The sequence below is a fragment of the Armigeres subalbatus genome, chromosome 3 (genome assembly GCF_024139115.2).
Source record: "Armigeres subalbatus isolate Guangzhou_Male chromosome 3, GZ_Asu_2, whole genome shotgun sequence".
NCBI classification, from domain to species: Eukaryota; Metazoa; Arthropoda; class Insecta; order Diptera; family Culicidae; genus Armigeres; species Armigeres subalbatus.
The window spans coordinates 337,510,597-337,527,000 of NC_085141.1; the positions used below are offsets into that span (position 1 = coordinate 337,510,597).

Sequence of the window (16,404 nt, forward strand, 5' to 3'; positions counted from 1 at the left end):
GCGACCACGTTGAGAGCTAAATGGCTCGAAAAGGAGATGGTGCTGAATGGCACGAGGAAAAGATAAAGGGCTCAAGACTTTTGTGGGCTTACTTACAAGGGAGCCAAGTGCCTCAGTAGTAAATAGAACATCGAAGAGAGGCGCCGTGAAACGTGCCATTTTGGGAGGATTACATTTAGTACTGCCTATCTCCCAGAAGTAATACTGGAAGGTAGTCCTGGGGGATTCAGGGTATTAGGGGAGAGGGTAACTCAAGTAACCTTCTGTTACTTGGGTGGGTTTAGTGGGTCCGGCGGTTCGGCCTTCTGCCTAACGCGTCAACCCCACTCCCTGAGTGATAATTTTAGGTGTCAGTATGCAGATTTGCCTTCATCCCTAGATAAAAAAACGGACAGACAGACATGTGTTCAGTTTGTCAAGCTGAGTCGATTAATATATAAAACTATGGGTCTCCGAGGTTCCTATAAAACGTTCGTTTTCGGTGTGAAATGATAGCCTTTCGGTCCAACTTTGTTGTACGAAAAAGGCAAAAAACATAGCAGTTTGCAATAATTGATAACTATTGGAGATTTATACAAATTTCTGTGAATCATGACTTCTGCTGGAACTTGTAAAAATGTTCGATAATCGTAAGAATTCAAAGATGTAAGTCATGCTTCTTAGCAATCTTTAAAATCCTCGAAATCGTTGGAAATTTCTAATAAAAAATAGGGTTTCTTACCCCATTCCCGGCCTAACATGCATACGACTGCATTCACTTCTGCTTAAAAATAGCTTTTCTTGGTAAACATCGTTTGAAAAAGCTTTCATTTGATTTAAATTAACAATGTGCAGCAATCATTTCAGTCATAGCGATTGCATATCCGGCCCACTTCCAAACCAGCGAGGCTGCGGCAGTTGCTTCCAAATGGTATGGAAAATATTGAAATGTGATTCACACCTGCTTAAATGGACTTATGTTGGTTTTTTAATGTCTAGCACATAAGGATTTGTAACCTTTTTAAATATTATGGGATACTTAAAATACTAATGAAGGCCTATGAAACGTCTTTGGTTACGGTGGGGCGTATTGCCCAGGCATTTTTTGAAATAATTTTTCATGACTTATCAAAAAAGCTTTATTACGTGTCCTCAGTAATATTTTTATATGACTACTCACAGGTAATGCATTTGCGACTTGTTGAACTACCAAATAACACAAAGTTTGTATAAATTGCGTAAAAAGTTTTCATAGGTATTGCCTTAGAAGGAGCATATTATACCGTCTTACCCTATACCGCTGTTGCGGTGACCCATCGTAATCGACAAAATCAAGGGCCGCTCCAACAGCCCAACAGATGATGATACTGCTCTACCAACGCAACAGCGCTCTACCATGTAGAGAAAATTGAATGAGGCTTAATTTCAATTATAGAGGTGAGCACACAAGTCAGACTCATAGGAGCGTTAACGCGAGTGCAAGCATGGAGTGCATGAGCGTGAATCAAGTGTTTGGGTGAGCATACAAGTCAGACTCACAAGGTATGATAGAGGTGTGCACTGTGCATACAAGTCAGACCCACATAGCATGCCACCATGCCTAGGAAAGTCCACCCTAGGAATGGGAGACCACCGGCTTACTGGTGGACTCAAGCAATTGCGAACCTGCGCCGCGCCTGCCTACGGGCAAGGAGGCGGATGCAGCGAGCACGCACAGAAGAGGAGCGTGTTGAACGACGGGTGGCGTTCGTGGCTGCTAGAGCCGCTCTGAAGACTGAGATTAGATCAAGCAAAAAGCCTGCTTCGAGGGCCTGTGGCAAAGTGCCAACGCGAATCCATGGGGTGACGCCTATAGGGTCGTAATGGCCAAGACACGTGGGGCGATGGCCCCTACAGAGCGGTCTCCAGAGATGATGGAGAGGATCATCGCGGGGCTCTTCCCACGTCACGACCCAAGTCCCTGGCCTCCCTTTGTGGAGCTGCCACGGGCCAGGGTGACCGACGAGGGAAGAGTAACGGTGGCGGAACTTGCGGGGATTGCACAGTCTCTTAGTGTAGGTAAGGCTCCAGGACCGGATGGTATTCCGAACCTGGCCATCAAAGCGGCCATTGCCGAGGCTCCCGAGATGTTCAGATCTGTCATGCAGAGATGCCTGGACGAGGGAGTCTTCCCTGAAGCATGGAAAAGGCAGAGCTTGGTCCTATTGCCAAAAGCGGGAAAACCACCGGGAGATCCGTCGGCATATAGACCAATATGCCTGCTTGATACGGCGGGGAAGGTGCTCGAGAAGATCATCCTCAACAGGTTGTTGATACGCACGGAGGGTGCGGATGGTCTATCGAGTAACCAGTTTGGCTTCCGAAAGGGTAAGTCGACCGTAGACGCTATCTTGTCGGTTACCAAATCCGCGGAGATAGCTATCCAGCGTAAGAGGAGGGGAGTGCGCTATTGTGCAGTAGTTACTCTCGACGTGATGAATGCTTTCAATAGTGCCAGTTGGGCAGCTATTGCAGATGCGCTCCTGCGTCTTGGAATTCTCGAGAACCTGTACAAGATTCTCGGAAGCTACTTCCAGAATCGAGTACTGGTATACGACGCGGAGGCGGGTCGGAAGTGCGTTGACATAACCTCAGGGCTTCCGCAAGGTTCCATACTGGGTCCGGTGTTATGGAATGTCATGTACGACGGTGTCTTGAGGTTGAAGTTCCCGGTGGGCGTGGCAATCGTCGGCTTCGCTGACGATATTACGCTGGAGGTCTACGGCGAATCGATCGAAGAGGTGGAGTTGACTGCAGCCCACTCGATCGCAATTGTGGAGGAGTGGATGAGTTCCAGGAAGCTAGAACTGGCTCACCACAAGACTGAGGTGGTTGTTGTTAACAACCGAAAGTCGGAGCAACAAGTGGTGATAAGGGCAGGCAACTGCACGGTCACCTCTAAACGCTCCATCAAACTCTTGGGGGTAATGATCGACGATAAGCTCACCTTTGGTAGCCACGTCAATTACGCCTGCAAGCGTACCTCCACAGCTATAGCGGCATTGTCCCGGATGATGTCCAATAGCTCTGCGGTTTATGCCAGCAAGCGCAAGCTTCTGGCTAGCGTTGCTCTGTCCATTCTGAGGTATGGGGGGCCAGCTTGGGGCACGGCCCTGCGTATTAACTGCTACAGAACGAAGTTAGAAAGTACGTATAGGCTCATGTGCCTAAGAGTTGCGAGCGAGTACCGTACCGTGTCGCACGAAGCACTTTGCGTCATCACCGGTATGATGCCTATTGACATCGTTATCGGTGAAGTCATAGAGTGCTTCGAAATGCGCGGCACGAGAGGCATCCGTAGGACTGTCAGGTTGGCCTCAATGGTCAAATGGCAGCGTGCGTGGGACAGTTCCACTAAGGGTAGATGGACACATAGGTTGATACCGAAGATAGGTACGTGGGTCAAGAGGCGCCATGGGGAAATCACTTTCCACCTGACCCAGGTCCTTACAGGTCATGGTTGCTTCAGATAGTACCTACACCGGTTCGGACACTCGGCCTCGCCCGAGTGTCCGGTGTGCGCAGGTTTAGAGGAAACGGCAGAACACGTGTTGTTCGTGTGCCCACGTTTTCGCGCAATGCGTGACCACATGCTTGCCACATGTGGTCTGGACACTACCCCGGACAATCTAGTTCGGAGGATGTGTAAAGATGAAATTGGTTGGAACGCCGTTTTATCGGCTATCGTCCAAATCGTCTCGGAGCTACACAGAAGGTGGCGCGTGGACTCGAGGAATGGCTAGTTCAGGCGCAAATAAGAGGTGGTCCAAGGGTTCGGAGTCGGCTTCATGGGTCATACCGGTGCCCTGTGGTCGAACTCGATCCTTTTATCGAACAAGTGGCCGCGTGAAGAACAACATGGTATCGTCGCTTTCGCGGCGTCGGTCAACCAGGCGGGTTCCGAGCCCGAGGACGGAAAGGGGTCCTCGTCAAGGCTGGGGCAGGCGTAGGCACCGCGTCGGCAAGTCCCTCTGTGTGCTGGCGAATAGGCCCTATCGCAGAAAGGTCAATTTGGGGTGCACGCGGCATCATCATTCTTGATACCAGTCGTGCAGAGGGAAGCAGGCGCGAAGTCGACCCTGCCCACCTTCCGAGGACATAGGGCGTGGTAAGGCCACCTGGAAAGCCGGCAATGCGCTGGCACGATATCATGGTGTTCTTCTAGAAAAGCGAGTCACGATGTTCGATGCTGCAAGGACACGCAGCCAACCTCGATGGTGCGTTATGCACTGGCCCCCCTTTGAAGCATTACTTTCTGGTTGTACCCAAGGGACGATGGGCTTGGCGGCAATGGAAACGGTTTAGCGGGTCGGGATGCAGTCCTGCCTCGTTGGAGGTGGCCCCTAACCCCGCACTTCCTGGTCAACCCAGGATGTCTGTTGAGCAGATTCCCCCTCCATTGTTTAGGAAGAAAAAAACGTGCAATGGGTAATGCTTTTAACATAACCGCGAGAAGACGTAGGACTTGTATAAACGTAACGTATTTACATTTAACTTCTAACTTTGGATCTTTTGGATTGATATTAGAAACGACTACTTCCATGCTGTGTAGAATTATCATCAATTTGTTCATTCAAAACTTCTGGAAATAAAACTAATAATTAAATTCATAATTGAAATTGATTTGTTTCTAATTATTAGGCTTTTATTTACCACATACTAACATTTGTGCTTACTGCTGGAAAAAATTACAACAATAAGAAACAAGTCAAGGAGCCTACTAAAATAAAAGAGGTACTGCTAATACGTCAACGAAAATTATTTAATGTTTTGATTCCAAATTCCGAGTCTACGTCAAGCTAAAAAAAAGGGAAAAAAAATTAAGTCAAGTTTAATAATATAATTTCTCAGAAAATGAAAAACAAAGAATAAGATAAAGTTTATTTAAATATTCTTCTGGAAATTATTTTTTGCGAACTTTTTTAAAACGTTCACATGTAATACGGCGAAATTTTCTAATCTAAAATGGATATTAACACCACGGTGTGTCTGTGACCATTATTAACGAAAAAAAATGTCCATCAATTCTGAACTCGCCTTTCGAAAGATATAATATCCAGGCGTCTGCTATGAAAATTTCAAAATCTTTCATCTAGGGAATCGAAAGTTATAGCAGTTACAAATTTAATGATTTTTGCGTTCGTTATCTCACTAATATGCAACCATATATACCGTGAATTTTCTCCTGATTACATCCAAATAAATTATCATCAAATATGCAATTTGCAACCTCAATCAACTATAACCTAAAACCTATTCTTTGGATAATAAAAAAAATATAGAAAAAGGATGTTAGAGATAACATTGTACAAATATCGATGGCAAAAAAGACAATACAACCAAAATACAGTATTCAAATTACAGAATTATTGCACTTCAATCTCCTAATCATACCAAAGTGTGAATATTGTCTATGACAAACAAGTAACTACACTCTTTATGATGATTCTGCTTTTATTAAATATGATAATAGTTGGTAACATAGAATACCGCGCTGAAACAATGTTGTCTTTCATGGGTACTGGGTAGTTAGTAAGAATAGTAACTAACATTTAAATAACAATGTACATCATTTGTTGTCAGTTATACAACCATCATCCAGTTCGATTCAAGCAGTGGTACGAAAACGAGTTCCATTTGGAAAAAAATGGGAAAGGCTAGATCACTCGAGGAAAATCGCCTTTTCCGAGAACGGTAGACGGAAAAAGCATATATGCACCACTTTGGAACGTTTCAACAATTTAACTGATTTGCTGAAAAACGATGCATTTACTTCATAAATTAATGCATTTACTACATAAATTAACTGACACAGGGAATACTAGTATCCGACTAGAAGATGGAAACCATCGCATTTCCATTAAGCCAGGTAAGAAAATGAAAGATTTCAAAAGACTGAAACTATTTAAGAAATATTTCACTGTCATGAGACGATTTTAGTACAATTCTATTTAATTCCACCAAATCATATTACATATCATAATTCGACCTCAACTGTATGGTCGTCTTCAGTGTCTCGTACTTGACTCGATTCAAGTCGAGACACTGAAGACGACCTTACAAGTCAACAGACTAAATACTCACGCTCTTCTAATGTGAACGAGTACCTTACACATATGGAAATGTTGGCTTGACAAATGGATTCCGCGTGATTTGCCTATGCGTCCAATTTAGGAATCTCGAGCTCATTCAGTAGCCTCAAGGTTGCGAAGGCCGATGGAGGTCCTTCGTAGCTTAGTTGGTTAAAGCACTAGTCTAGCGTACTGTAGGGTCGTGGGTTCGAGTCCTACCGAAGGGAAAGTGGTTACCTCCAATACATTTTCAATTCATTAACTTCCACAAAATGTACATATTCACATAATAAGTTTTCATGACATTGTAAATTAATTTATGTAGTAAATGCATTATTTTATGAAGTAAATGCATCGTTTTTCAGCAAATCAGTTAAATTGTTGAAACGTTCCAAAGTGGTGCATATATGTTTTTTTCCGTTTACCGTTCTCGGAATAGGCGGTTTTCCTCGGGTGATCTAGCCTTTCCCATTTTTTTTCCAAATGGAACTCGTTTTCGTACCACTGCTTGAATCGAACTGGATGATGGTTGTATAACTGACAACAAATGATGCACATTGTTGTTTAAATGTTGGTTACTATTCTTACTAACTACCCAGTACCCATGAAAGACAACATTGTTTCAGCGCGGTATTCTATGTTACCAACTATTATTGTCGCGCTCTTCCAAAACGCTCAGCACTTCGCGGTGGTAACGCGCAAGCAAAGATTGCGCAGCAGCGCGCCCATAAGCTTTTACACAGGGTGCGTGTCTGTGCTGTTAAATTTAATACGCCGCCGAATGGGGTTGCCAAAGCTGAATAGCCGCCGTGTGTAAAATAAATGGGCGCGCTCCAGCGCGATTCGACGAAGGCTGATTGAGATGATCATGATCTGAGTGTTTATCTTGGGATGCATAATATCATATTTAATAAAAGCAGAATCATCATACAGAGTGTAGTTACTTGTCTGTCATAGACAATATTCACACTTTGGTATGATTAGGAGATTGAAGTGCAATAATTCTGAATACTGTATTTTGGTTGTATTGTCTATTTTGCCATCGATATTTGTACAATGTTATCTCTAACATCCTTTGCTATTTTTTTTTCTATTATTCAAAGAATAGGTTTTAGGTTATAGTTGATTGAGGTTGCAAATTGCATATTTGATGATAATTTATTTGGATGTAATCAGAAGGAAATTCACGGTATATATGGTTGCATATTAGTGAGATATCGAACGCAAAAATCATTAAATTTGTAACTGCTATAACTTTCGATTCCCTTAGATGAAAGTTTTTGAATTTTTTATAGCAGACGCCTGGATATTATATCTTTCTAAGGCGAGTTCAGAATGGATGGACATTTTTTTTCGTTAATAATGGTCACAGACACACCGTGAACACTATTGCTGAATGTGCATCTTTATTTGCTAATGCCTTCAGCGAATAAATGAAGGCAATTATTTTAATCAGATTTTCATTTTCATCAGTGTAGTTGATTTTTATTTGCTGGGGAATCAGAACTGTCATAGTATAACCATGTTTTAATGTACGTGTCGTTTAGTACCAAGCACAACTTAACATATGGTCAGTAATATGCCATGACTCGTACTCATCCCGGGATCATGTGGATTATAAAACCAATCAATTTCCGTGGATGAGCAGATCAAATCTTTCTAATTTTATTCTTCTTCATCCACCACCGCTGCCCTCGCTGCCTCAGCCATCATCGGCCTCTAGCCGTGAACTCCGAGCGATGCGATGGGCGATTGCATTCATCGCAACCGACACCACTGCATCCGACCATCATCAAGCACAAAATGACAAAAAAAAATGCGCCAACTTGTTTCATGCATATTCGCCGACCCACCGGCAGTTCTACCGCTGGCAACTGCTGGTAAACACAGCGAACGAACGAACGAACGAAACGAAAAATGCGCGAGCAAAAAGCACGTCAGTACGCGCTGCTGATGCAAATGGTAATGACTCGTACACGTAGTATTAGTAGTAAAATTCTTCTTTATTTACACAATTTTTGTTCTACAATTATTTTTAACATGTACAGTGATCGGCCGGCTTGGCCCTCCAACTTCAATTTTAATTATTATTATTATTATTATTTTTATGTTTCTACTTAATTTTTAAAATATAATGTATCATGACGGCCTTCAGCAGGCGCTAGTGTGTTTTTTAAAATTTGATAACCTAACTACTATGTACACTAATATTTACAATAAAAATTTGATAACCTAGATTGGTACTAGCGCCCTAAGCGCTTGTTGGTCCGAGTGCAAGCAACGGACCCTAAACTTTTCTTTACACTCACCAAAGCGTTCATGTAAGGTTTTTATTCCGGCCAGACGGTGGACCTCGGATGTTCTTGTCCTGGGAGGGGTGTTGAGGATCATCCTCAGGAATTTGTTTTGGACCCGTTTGAGGTGGTGGGTTTTAGCGCAGCTCTCCCAGACCGGCATGCCATATTCGATCACAGGGAGGATGATTTGCTTGTAGACAGCAAGCTTATTTTTCAGGGACAATGACGACCGGCGGTTGATCAAAGGGTACAGTAGTTTCAACAAGACGTTACACTTTGTCACCGTTTTGTCAACCTGCTGCCTGAAAATAAGCTTGCTGTCGAGGGTCAAGCCAAGGTAGTCGGCCTCATTGGCCCATTCCACAGTCGTGCCATTGAGGATGATTTTACAGTCCCCAGGCGGAACAAGTTTAGGGGATTTGGAGTGGGGGAAAATGATGACCTGGGTCTTCGCCGCGTTGATACAGATCTTCCAGCTGGTGAGGTACTCTGTCAGGGCATCCAGGCCTCGTTGGAGTTTTGCCACTAGCGCTCTGATCACTCTACCGTTGTAGACGATGGATGTGTCATCTGCGAACAGAGACAGAATGCCGCCTTCTGGAGGTTCTGGCATGTCGGAGGTGAACAGATTGAAAAGCAGGGGCCCAAGGATACTGCCCTGGGGAACGCCTGCGACGATGTTGTGCGCATTGGAACTCGCTCCGCTGATTGAGACCCGGAATGTCCTTGCCGACAGGTAATTGTTGATGATTTTCACCAGGTAGCTGGGAAGATTGTAGCGTTGTAGTTTGTACACCAGGCCATCATGCCATACATTGTCAAATGCCTTCTCGACATCGAGTAAGGCCATGGCGGATGTTTTCGAGACAAACTTGTTCCGTCTGAGGACGTTGGTAACTCGGGTCAGTTGGTGTACAGTTGACCGACCGCGTCGGAAACCAAACTGTTCCTCGAGCAAGATGTTGAGATTTTCGGCAGACTCAAGTAACCGATGATGAATAGCTTTTTCGAATAGCTTGGATAACCCTGAGAGAAGGCTGATGGGACGATAGCTTTTGGGGGAGGAAGGATCCTTCCCAGGCTTCCGGATGGGGATGACTTTCGCTGACTTCCAGGACGATGGGAAGTAGCTAAGCCGGAGACACTGATTAAAGATCAACGAGAGGTGCTCAAAGAACGGAGCACTCATGTGTTTGAGCTCGAGATTCAGGATGCTGTCGAAGCCTGGGGCCTTCATGTTCTTCGACGATTTGATATAGGCCGTCAATTCGTCAGCTGAGATCTCCAACTCCTCCGAGAAGTCGTTGGGAATCAAATGGATGTTGTTAGCATGCTCGTTGACGGCTGCTTCGTGTGGACTGACGATGTTCTGCCCAAGATTGTGTGAGCTGACGAAGTGACGACCTATTTCAGCGACCTTCTCTGCAGGAGTTATCAAGCGATCCTTAGAGCCATTATTGTCTAGTGGGATCAAAGGTGGAATGGGCCGAGGCTTGGATTTTAGAATTTTGGTCATTTTCCAGAACGGCTTAGCATAATCTGGGAGAGTGCGGATCTTATTCGAGAAGTCGTTATTTTTGAGGTCCACCATTCTGGCCTTGATAATTTTGTGATTCGATTGCAGCGTGCCTTAAGCTCAGGCAGTCCAGTACGCTGAAACTGCCTGCGAGTGACATTCCGCAATCGAATCAAATCTTTGGTGAGTGTATCGATGTTTAAGGAGTTGCTTACCTGCCGAGCCGTCGGTACGTGTTGCTCTCGGGCCGCCGTGATCGCCTCCTCGATAGCGCACAGCTGGCGGTCGATACTTTCCGGCGTCTCCGGACGCACCTCGTAGTCGACGGTGTTATCGACGCACTGCTGGAAACGCTGCCAGTTCACTCGGTGGTAGTTCCGCCGTAACTGCTGGTGCCGATTGACCGAGGAGCCCAGTTCCGCCACCACCGGATAGTGATCCGAACTGAGCTCCTGGTATACAACCGGCTGCGAGACGTGGTCACTCAGGTTTGTTACGTAGAGGTCGAGCGTTGCGTGGGCACCGGACCGACTCAGCCGAGTGGGGGAATCCGGGCTCAGGATCGTGTAGTGGCCTTCCTCCATGTCGTTGCTCCAGATGGTGCCGTTTCGATTGCCTCGACTGTTGCCCCAGGCTTGATGTTTGGCATTCAAGTCGCCGGCAATGATATACTGGCCTTGCCTCCGCGTCAGCTTGACGATGTCCCTCCGAAGGGCAGCCGATGATCCATCGCCGGCTTTGGCTTGCTTTGGACAGTACGCCGCGATGAGCGCGATTGTGCCGACCGAAGTGGTGATTTCGACACCGATGGCCTCGATGACACTGAGCTGGAAGCTTGGAAGCAGACGATAGTTGATGTTGTAGCGAAGAGCGATGGCCACACCACCTCCCCTGGTCGGCCGGTCGAGTCGCACGATGCGGAAGTCCGGGATGTTGATGTTCACCTCCGGTTTTAGGTGCGTTTCGGTGATGAACGCCACGTCTATTTCCTTCTCCTCAAGGAAATCCTTCAGCTCGATTGTTTTGCTCTTTAGCGAGCAAGCGTTCCAGTTGACCAGGCCCACCCTAGCAGCCATTTTCAATGATGAACATGCCAAGTGTGAAGACCTGGTCGAATCGGGTTTTGCAGCCGCGCAGTCGAGTGGCGAGCTGCGCGAAGATCGGCATCAGTTGCTCCGGAGTGTACAGCAGGGCAGATTCTTCCGGTGGGACGGCTTCGTTCTCCGACTGCCGACGGAACCCAGGAGGAGGAAGCGGGGGCCATTCGCTGGTGGATGGTGCCGACGATGCTGGAGCTTGGACCGATGCAGCTGCCGCTGCCAGTCGCTTGTGCGGCTGTAGCGGTGGGAGTATTGGAATCACACGACGGGGAGCCGGGATAGCTGGAAAGTTCACTTCGTTGATTACAGGAACACGGTTCTTCTTCGGAATGGTCCTGGTGGAAGCCTTCTTCCGGATTTCCAGGAACTCGGCTCGCTTTGGGCAGCCCTTTGTGGTGGCCCGATGTTTGTCGCCACAGTTGGCGCACTTGGGATCGGCCACCTCCATTTTGTCGCACTCGTCAGTCGGATGGGGTTCGCCACACTTGTTGCAGCGCGGCTTCATGCGGCAGTTCCTGGTGCCGTGCCCGAAATTGAAGCAGTTGGTGCATTGCGTGACATCGCGGTGCACTGGCCGATATCGCTCCCAGTCAACGACGGTGTAATTTATAACGCCAACCAGCTTCAGGTCCTTCCAGGTAGTGGAGCCGTGCTCCAGATGGATCAGGTAAAGCTGGTCGCGATATTTCCTCGCCTTGTCGTGACGAGCGATCTTGTGAACGGCTACTGGCTTCAGTCCGCAACTTTCAAGCTCTGCTTGGAGCTCTTCCTCCTTCATGTCGTGAAGTCCTCGCAGCAAAGCCTTGAGCGGCTTCGTGCCGGGGTGGTGTAGTGTAGTACTCATACTTGTGGACTTGGAGGAACTCTACGACGGATTGATGATGGTACTTGTTTGCCGGCATCACATTCACGCCCTCACTGCAGAGCCGAAAAGTACATTTCAGCCCCTTAGCGATCAGCTGGCGAATTTTTGGGCACAAACACGGGCGGGCACTTCTCCTTCCGCTTCGGTTGCACCTGCGGCAGCTGCGATTGCTGCTTCTTCTTTTTTTTCGGCGGATTGCCGGCGTCATCAAGCGGCAACGGCGAGAACACGTTGCTCTGCAAAAGCTGCTTGGAGGGGTTACCCGCGCCTCCAAGAGCAGTGCGCTTAGGCACTTTTCCAGCGACCGAATCGGCCACCGAGTCTCCCATGACGGGTCCGGGAGAAAATAACGCCAACGCGACAAGCGAAAACGTAAACAGCGAAAGAACGAGAAAATCACTTCGAAAAAATGCGCGAGCAAAAAACACGTCCGTACGTGTTGCTGTCTCGAACTGGAATGACTCTGCGGCGTGCTGTGCTCCTGTTCTGCTAGCCGTTGACTCGTACACGTCAGGCACTGCTTGTTTTATACACAAAGAAAATCTTCCGGTGGACCAGAAGGCTCGTGACATACCGAATTCTGATGTCCGTGTTAGGAATGCACGGGATTGGTTATATATGAAATTTTTGCTTGCTTTGACAAGAAAGACGTGAGTCCTAAGTCAAAAACATAGCATGAGAAGGGTGGGCACACAAGTCAGACCCACATGGCATGATAGAGATGAGCATACAAGTCAGACTCACAGGGTGCGACAGAGCATGTAGAGTGTGTTAGAGGGTGCGATAGAGTGACCACCCAAGTAAGACTCGCATGGGACGGGTGCCTGTGTGAGCGAGAATGAGCGAGTACGTTTAGTACTGCCATCCCCCAGAAGTAGTACTGGGAGGTAGTTCCTGGGGGAAACGATGGCGGAGCCCAAGGGAGTTTAGTCGATATTACCGGTACGGTCGAGTCCGACACTCCAGCACACTTCCGTGTGGTAGTTTGGCAACTACAATGCACGTGTGCTGGGTTAGTGTGTAAATGCATTCTCCCTTGTAAAAAAAGAGGCTTAATTTCAAAATGTGTTGTATGGCGGACTTCTAGTGCGAAGGTTTTTCTACAACTCTGCCTGACAGGTCGATGTTCGAATTTCACTATTGAAGAAGTTAAGACGCTAGTTGCAGTAACTCATACTAAAGGATAACAAAATTTCAATCATTTAGTATAAGTTACTGCAAAGATGGCAAGAAGCAACTTGCTTCTTGCCATCTTTGGTTACTGATACAAGGGCTATAGCTCCGTTATTAGTGAATATGAAACAATGAACTGTTCGTGAGAGTTGTAGATAAACGTTTGCACTAGAAGTCCACTATACAGCACATTTTGAAATTTAGCCTCTGGAATGAGCTATTGACAAACTACTAAATGATCGAACGAAGATTACTAAATGATCGATAACATACTTGCTAAGCTTTAACGTGAAATCTGTGATGTTATACGCCAGTGAGACTTGGTGCGTATTAGCAGATATCACATAGATTTGCAAGTTATTCATCAACCGATGTCTACGTTTTTACAGCTCAGGCCCATCGATGATGTCATCGAAATCCGATATCAAAAGCAACTCTACAGTGTGAATGGACGTAGGCCGGCCACACATCACGCAAGAGCGGAAACGAAATCTGCAAGCAAGTGCTGGACAAGAATCCGGGAAGACTACGTAGCAGAGGCAGACCTGAGATATCTTGGCGACGAAACCCTTACAGAAATAAACGAAGTCGATAGAAATTAGACTTGGGCCCAATTCAAGGATGGAGAGATTAGGAAATCAATCCCAGTGCCGTATAGCCTATTGTGTTGTGCAACTTTGATTAGCTAGTTCGATTGTCGGAGTGGCTTTCAGTCGTGAATAATAGCGTTGACAATTTGTCACGACTGAAAGCCACTCCGAAAATCGAGCTATTTACAAAATTCACAATCGAAATTCATCCACAATCTTTGATTAGCTATTATTATGAAGTAATAGAGTTTATTTTGTAACTTGTTTGGATAATGTTTTATTTTGATAAGGAGTAAGATATTTAAACGAAAATATGCAACCAGACACCTGAGAAGACATCTCAGATCGTTTGGGGGTAGGGAAGCGCCCAGGCAGCAAACGCCGTGCATAAGCCAAAATGACCCCGCAGTTCACTCGCGCATGTTTCTTGCATGGGCGAGTTTAGCTTCCATTGTATCCTCTCTACGGGTTTGTCCGAGGTCGTATCTATGCCACTAACAAGTAGCTTGGCATTCCTAAAAATTTTAAAAACGTGGACATGCTGATATACCTACGTGCTCCACCGATTCTACATAAAAAAATAATAAAAACGTGGGGCTCGTCTCGTACCAATGCTTCGTAACAAAAATTTCAGTGTGGGTTGTGCGAACGCATGAAATCGTTAAGCGTTCGTTTTGTTTTGCTTGTTTTGGATTGAACCGCACATCATCGGTTCGTTTGCAGCCACAACTCCTGAACATTTTTGTACAACATCGAAAGTGAAGTAAGTTTCTCCGACATAAAAAAACGATTGAAGAATTCAAATTTAATTTAATATATGTTAAAAACAATACGTATACTAGTTTAAATGTGTTCTGTGCCATAATGTTCAAGTCTGTGATCTGTAGGCACTTTGCCACGGTAATAAAAAAGGCGGAGTATAAGTCGAAGCCTCTCAACCAGAAAGCGCGCTCGATTCAAAATTTAAACTACGAAAACAAGGCACTATTTGGAGCCGTTAACAAAACGGATAAGGAGCCGTCGATTGCCTTCAAAGCTGGTCGCCAATCAGTGAATGAAATCAGTAATGATTCCGAAATGTATTGGCTGTTGCAGAAAGACAGTTCAAACAGAAAGATAATTCGATCGTCCGCTAGCACCCGGAAGGGAAGCATCACGTCATCCCTCCCGGCGATTCCCTTCATTGACACAGAATTGCGCTCAGTGTTGACATTCCCTTTGCTACTATCGGCGAATGGAACTCACGAACGAACATGGACGCGTCACGAACAGTACGAAACAGATCTCTACAGGTCGCCTTCGGTTAGCAAAATCCTGACCGCCACAATGTCGGAAGCTGCACGTCAGGCTTTGCTCAAGTGGAAAGCAACCAAAATTGCTGAACTAGGTGAGGACGGATTTGTCGAATATCAGAAGGCTGTTCTGGAGAGGGGTAGTAATTTTCATTCCTGCTTGGAGAGTTGGCTCAGTCAAGAGGATGTTGATCGGGATAAATTGGACAAGGCTCGAGATCTGTGGAGCAGCATCGATGGATCGCTAGGAAGAATCGGAAGACCTGCTCGATTAGTTGAAAGAAAAATCTATCACCCATTCCTGCATTACAATGGAGTAGTGGATTGCGTATCGTCGTTGGAGTAATTTACTTTCATATTTTCGATTTGTACTGTTTTTAAAACTTGAACTACATTTCAGTAACAAACTGCACATCATCGAGTGGAAAACTTCGGAGAACCAGAAAGCCTCGCTGTCGGCCACTTATGATGCGCCGATTCAGTTGTGCGCCTACCTTGGAGCACTGAAAACGGAGCCCGAGTTTAGAGATCTGGACATCTCTGGTGGTGCTGTGTTCGTGGCTTATACGACTGGTAAACCTGCCCATGTACACTTGGTCAGTTCCGTGAAGCTGAAGAAATACTGGTCCATTTGGCTGCAACGGTTGCAGGAATACTGGATCCGATATCGGGACAATACTTTACCGGAACCGATTTGATGCTTTTGTTATTGAATAAGTGAAATAAAATTGTTTGTTAAAATTACAAAACAATTTTCATTATTAGATGTACCAAGCCATAATTGTAAAAAAAAATGTTTGCTTAATTTTTGTCGTCCTTTGCACTAGTTGTCGCACTAGTGGTCCCATTATGGCTAATCCCATAAGAAAACAATGAGATTTGCCATCATAGGAACCAATAGTGCCACAACTGGTACATGCGTTCCTATTATGGATTATGCAATTTCGGGTACTATCACGAAGTTAATTGCGATTTTCACATTTGTTCCAAGGAGCAGGAAGGGAATCCTTCCGCTTGACATATCAACACCACCCCATATGCCTTTTATTTATATTTAAAAAAAATGTTGTTCTTAACTATGGCAACGATTGGTACACCCACCGTAAGACAGTAGGTACTTGTTTACTTTTTCAAATATGTCGGGTCGTTTTTCTGCGATTTTTGTGATTTACGTGGAATATGAAATTTATGCTTTTTTCGGGATTTATGGGTTTTTAGTTGAATTTTTCGAAAAGTTTTTTGAACTTTTTTTTAAAGATCTGAAAACCGCAAAAATCGATTTTTGACAAAGTTGTTGTTATGCAGTTTTTGGGATTTACAAGTTTTTTTACGCGCTACGTATCCCCCGCTACATGAAGGGAAATGTCATCTATAGATGTGCATAGTAGTCTCTTCAGTCTCTTCACAAAAAAATCTTTTCCTTGCCTTTGCAGTTTGCACCATTACCAGCATTAGCACATCTGTAGAGGTGTTGTACCGTTA

General features: G+C 45.5%; 1 protein-coding gene across 1 annotated transcript; it reads left to right on the forward strand.

Moving 5' to 3' along the window:
• Window positions 1-14,348: 14,348 nt before the first annotated feature.
• LOC134221361 (mitochondrial genome maintenance exonuclease 1-like) lies at window positions 14,349-15,674 on the forward strand. Its single transcript, XM_062700556.1, has 2 exons — window positions 14,349-15,264; window positions 15,323-15,674. Exons 1-2 carry the CDS (start codon window positions 14,495-14,497, stop codon window positions 15,618-15,620), a joined length of 1,068 nt encoding a protein of 355 aa, XP_062556540.1. The 5' UTR covers window positions 14,349-14,494; the 3' UTR covers window positions 15,621-15,674.
• The last annotated feature ends 730 nt before the right edge of the window (window positions 15,675-16,404 follow it).

Excerpts from the sequence above, each read along its gene's own strand:
- LOC134221361 (XM_062700556.1), top strand. The coding sequence starts at position 14,495 with ATGTTCAAGTCTGTGATCTGTAGGCACTTTGCCACGGTAATAAAAAAG. Across the intron at positions 15,265-15,322 it reads GATTGCGTATCGTCGTTGGA|TAACAAACTGCACATCATCG; the intron begins GTAATTTACTTT and ends ACTACATTTCAG.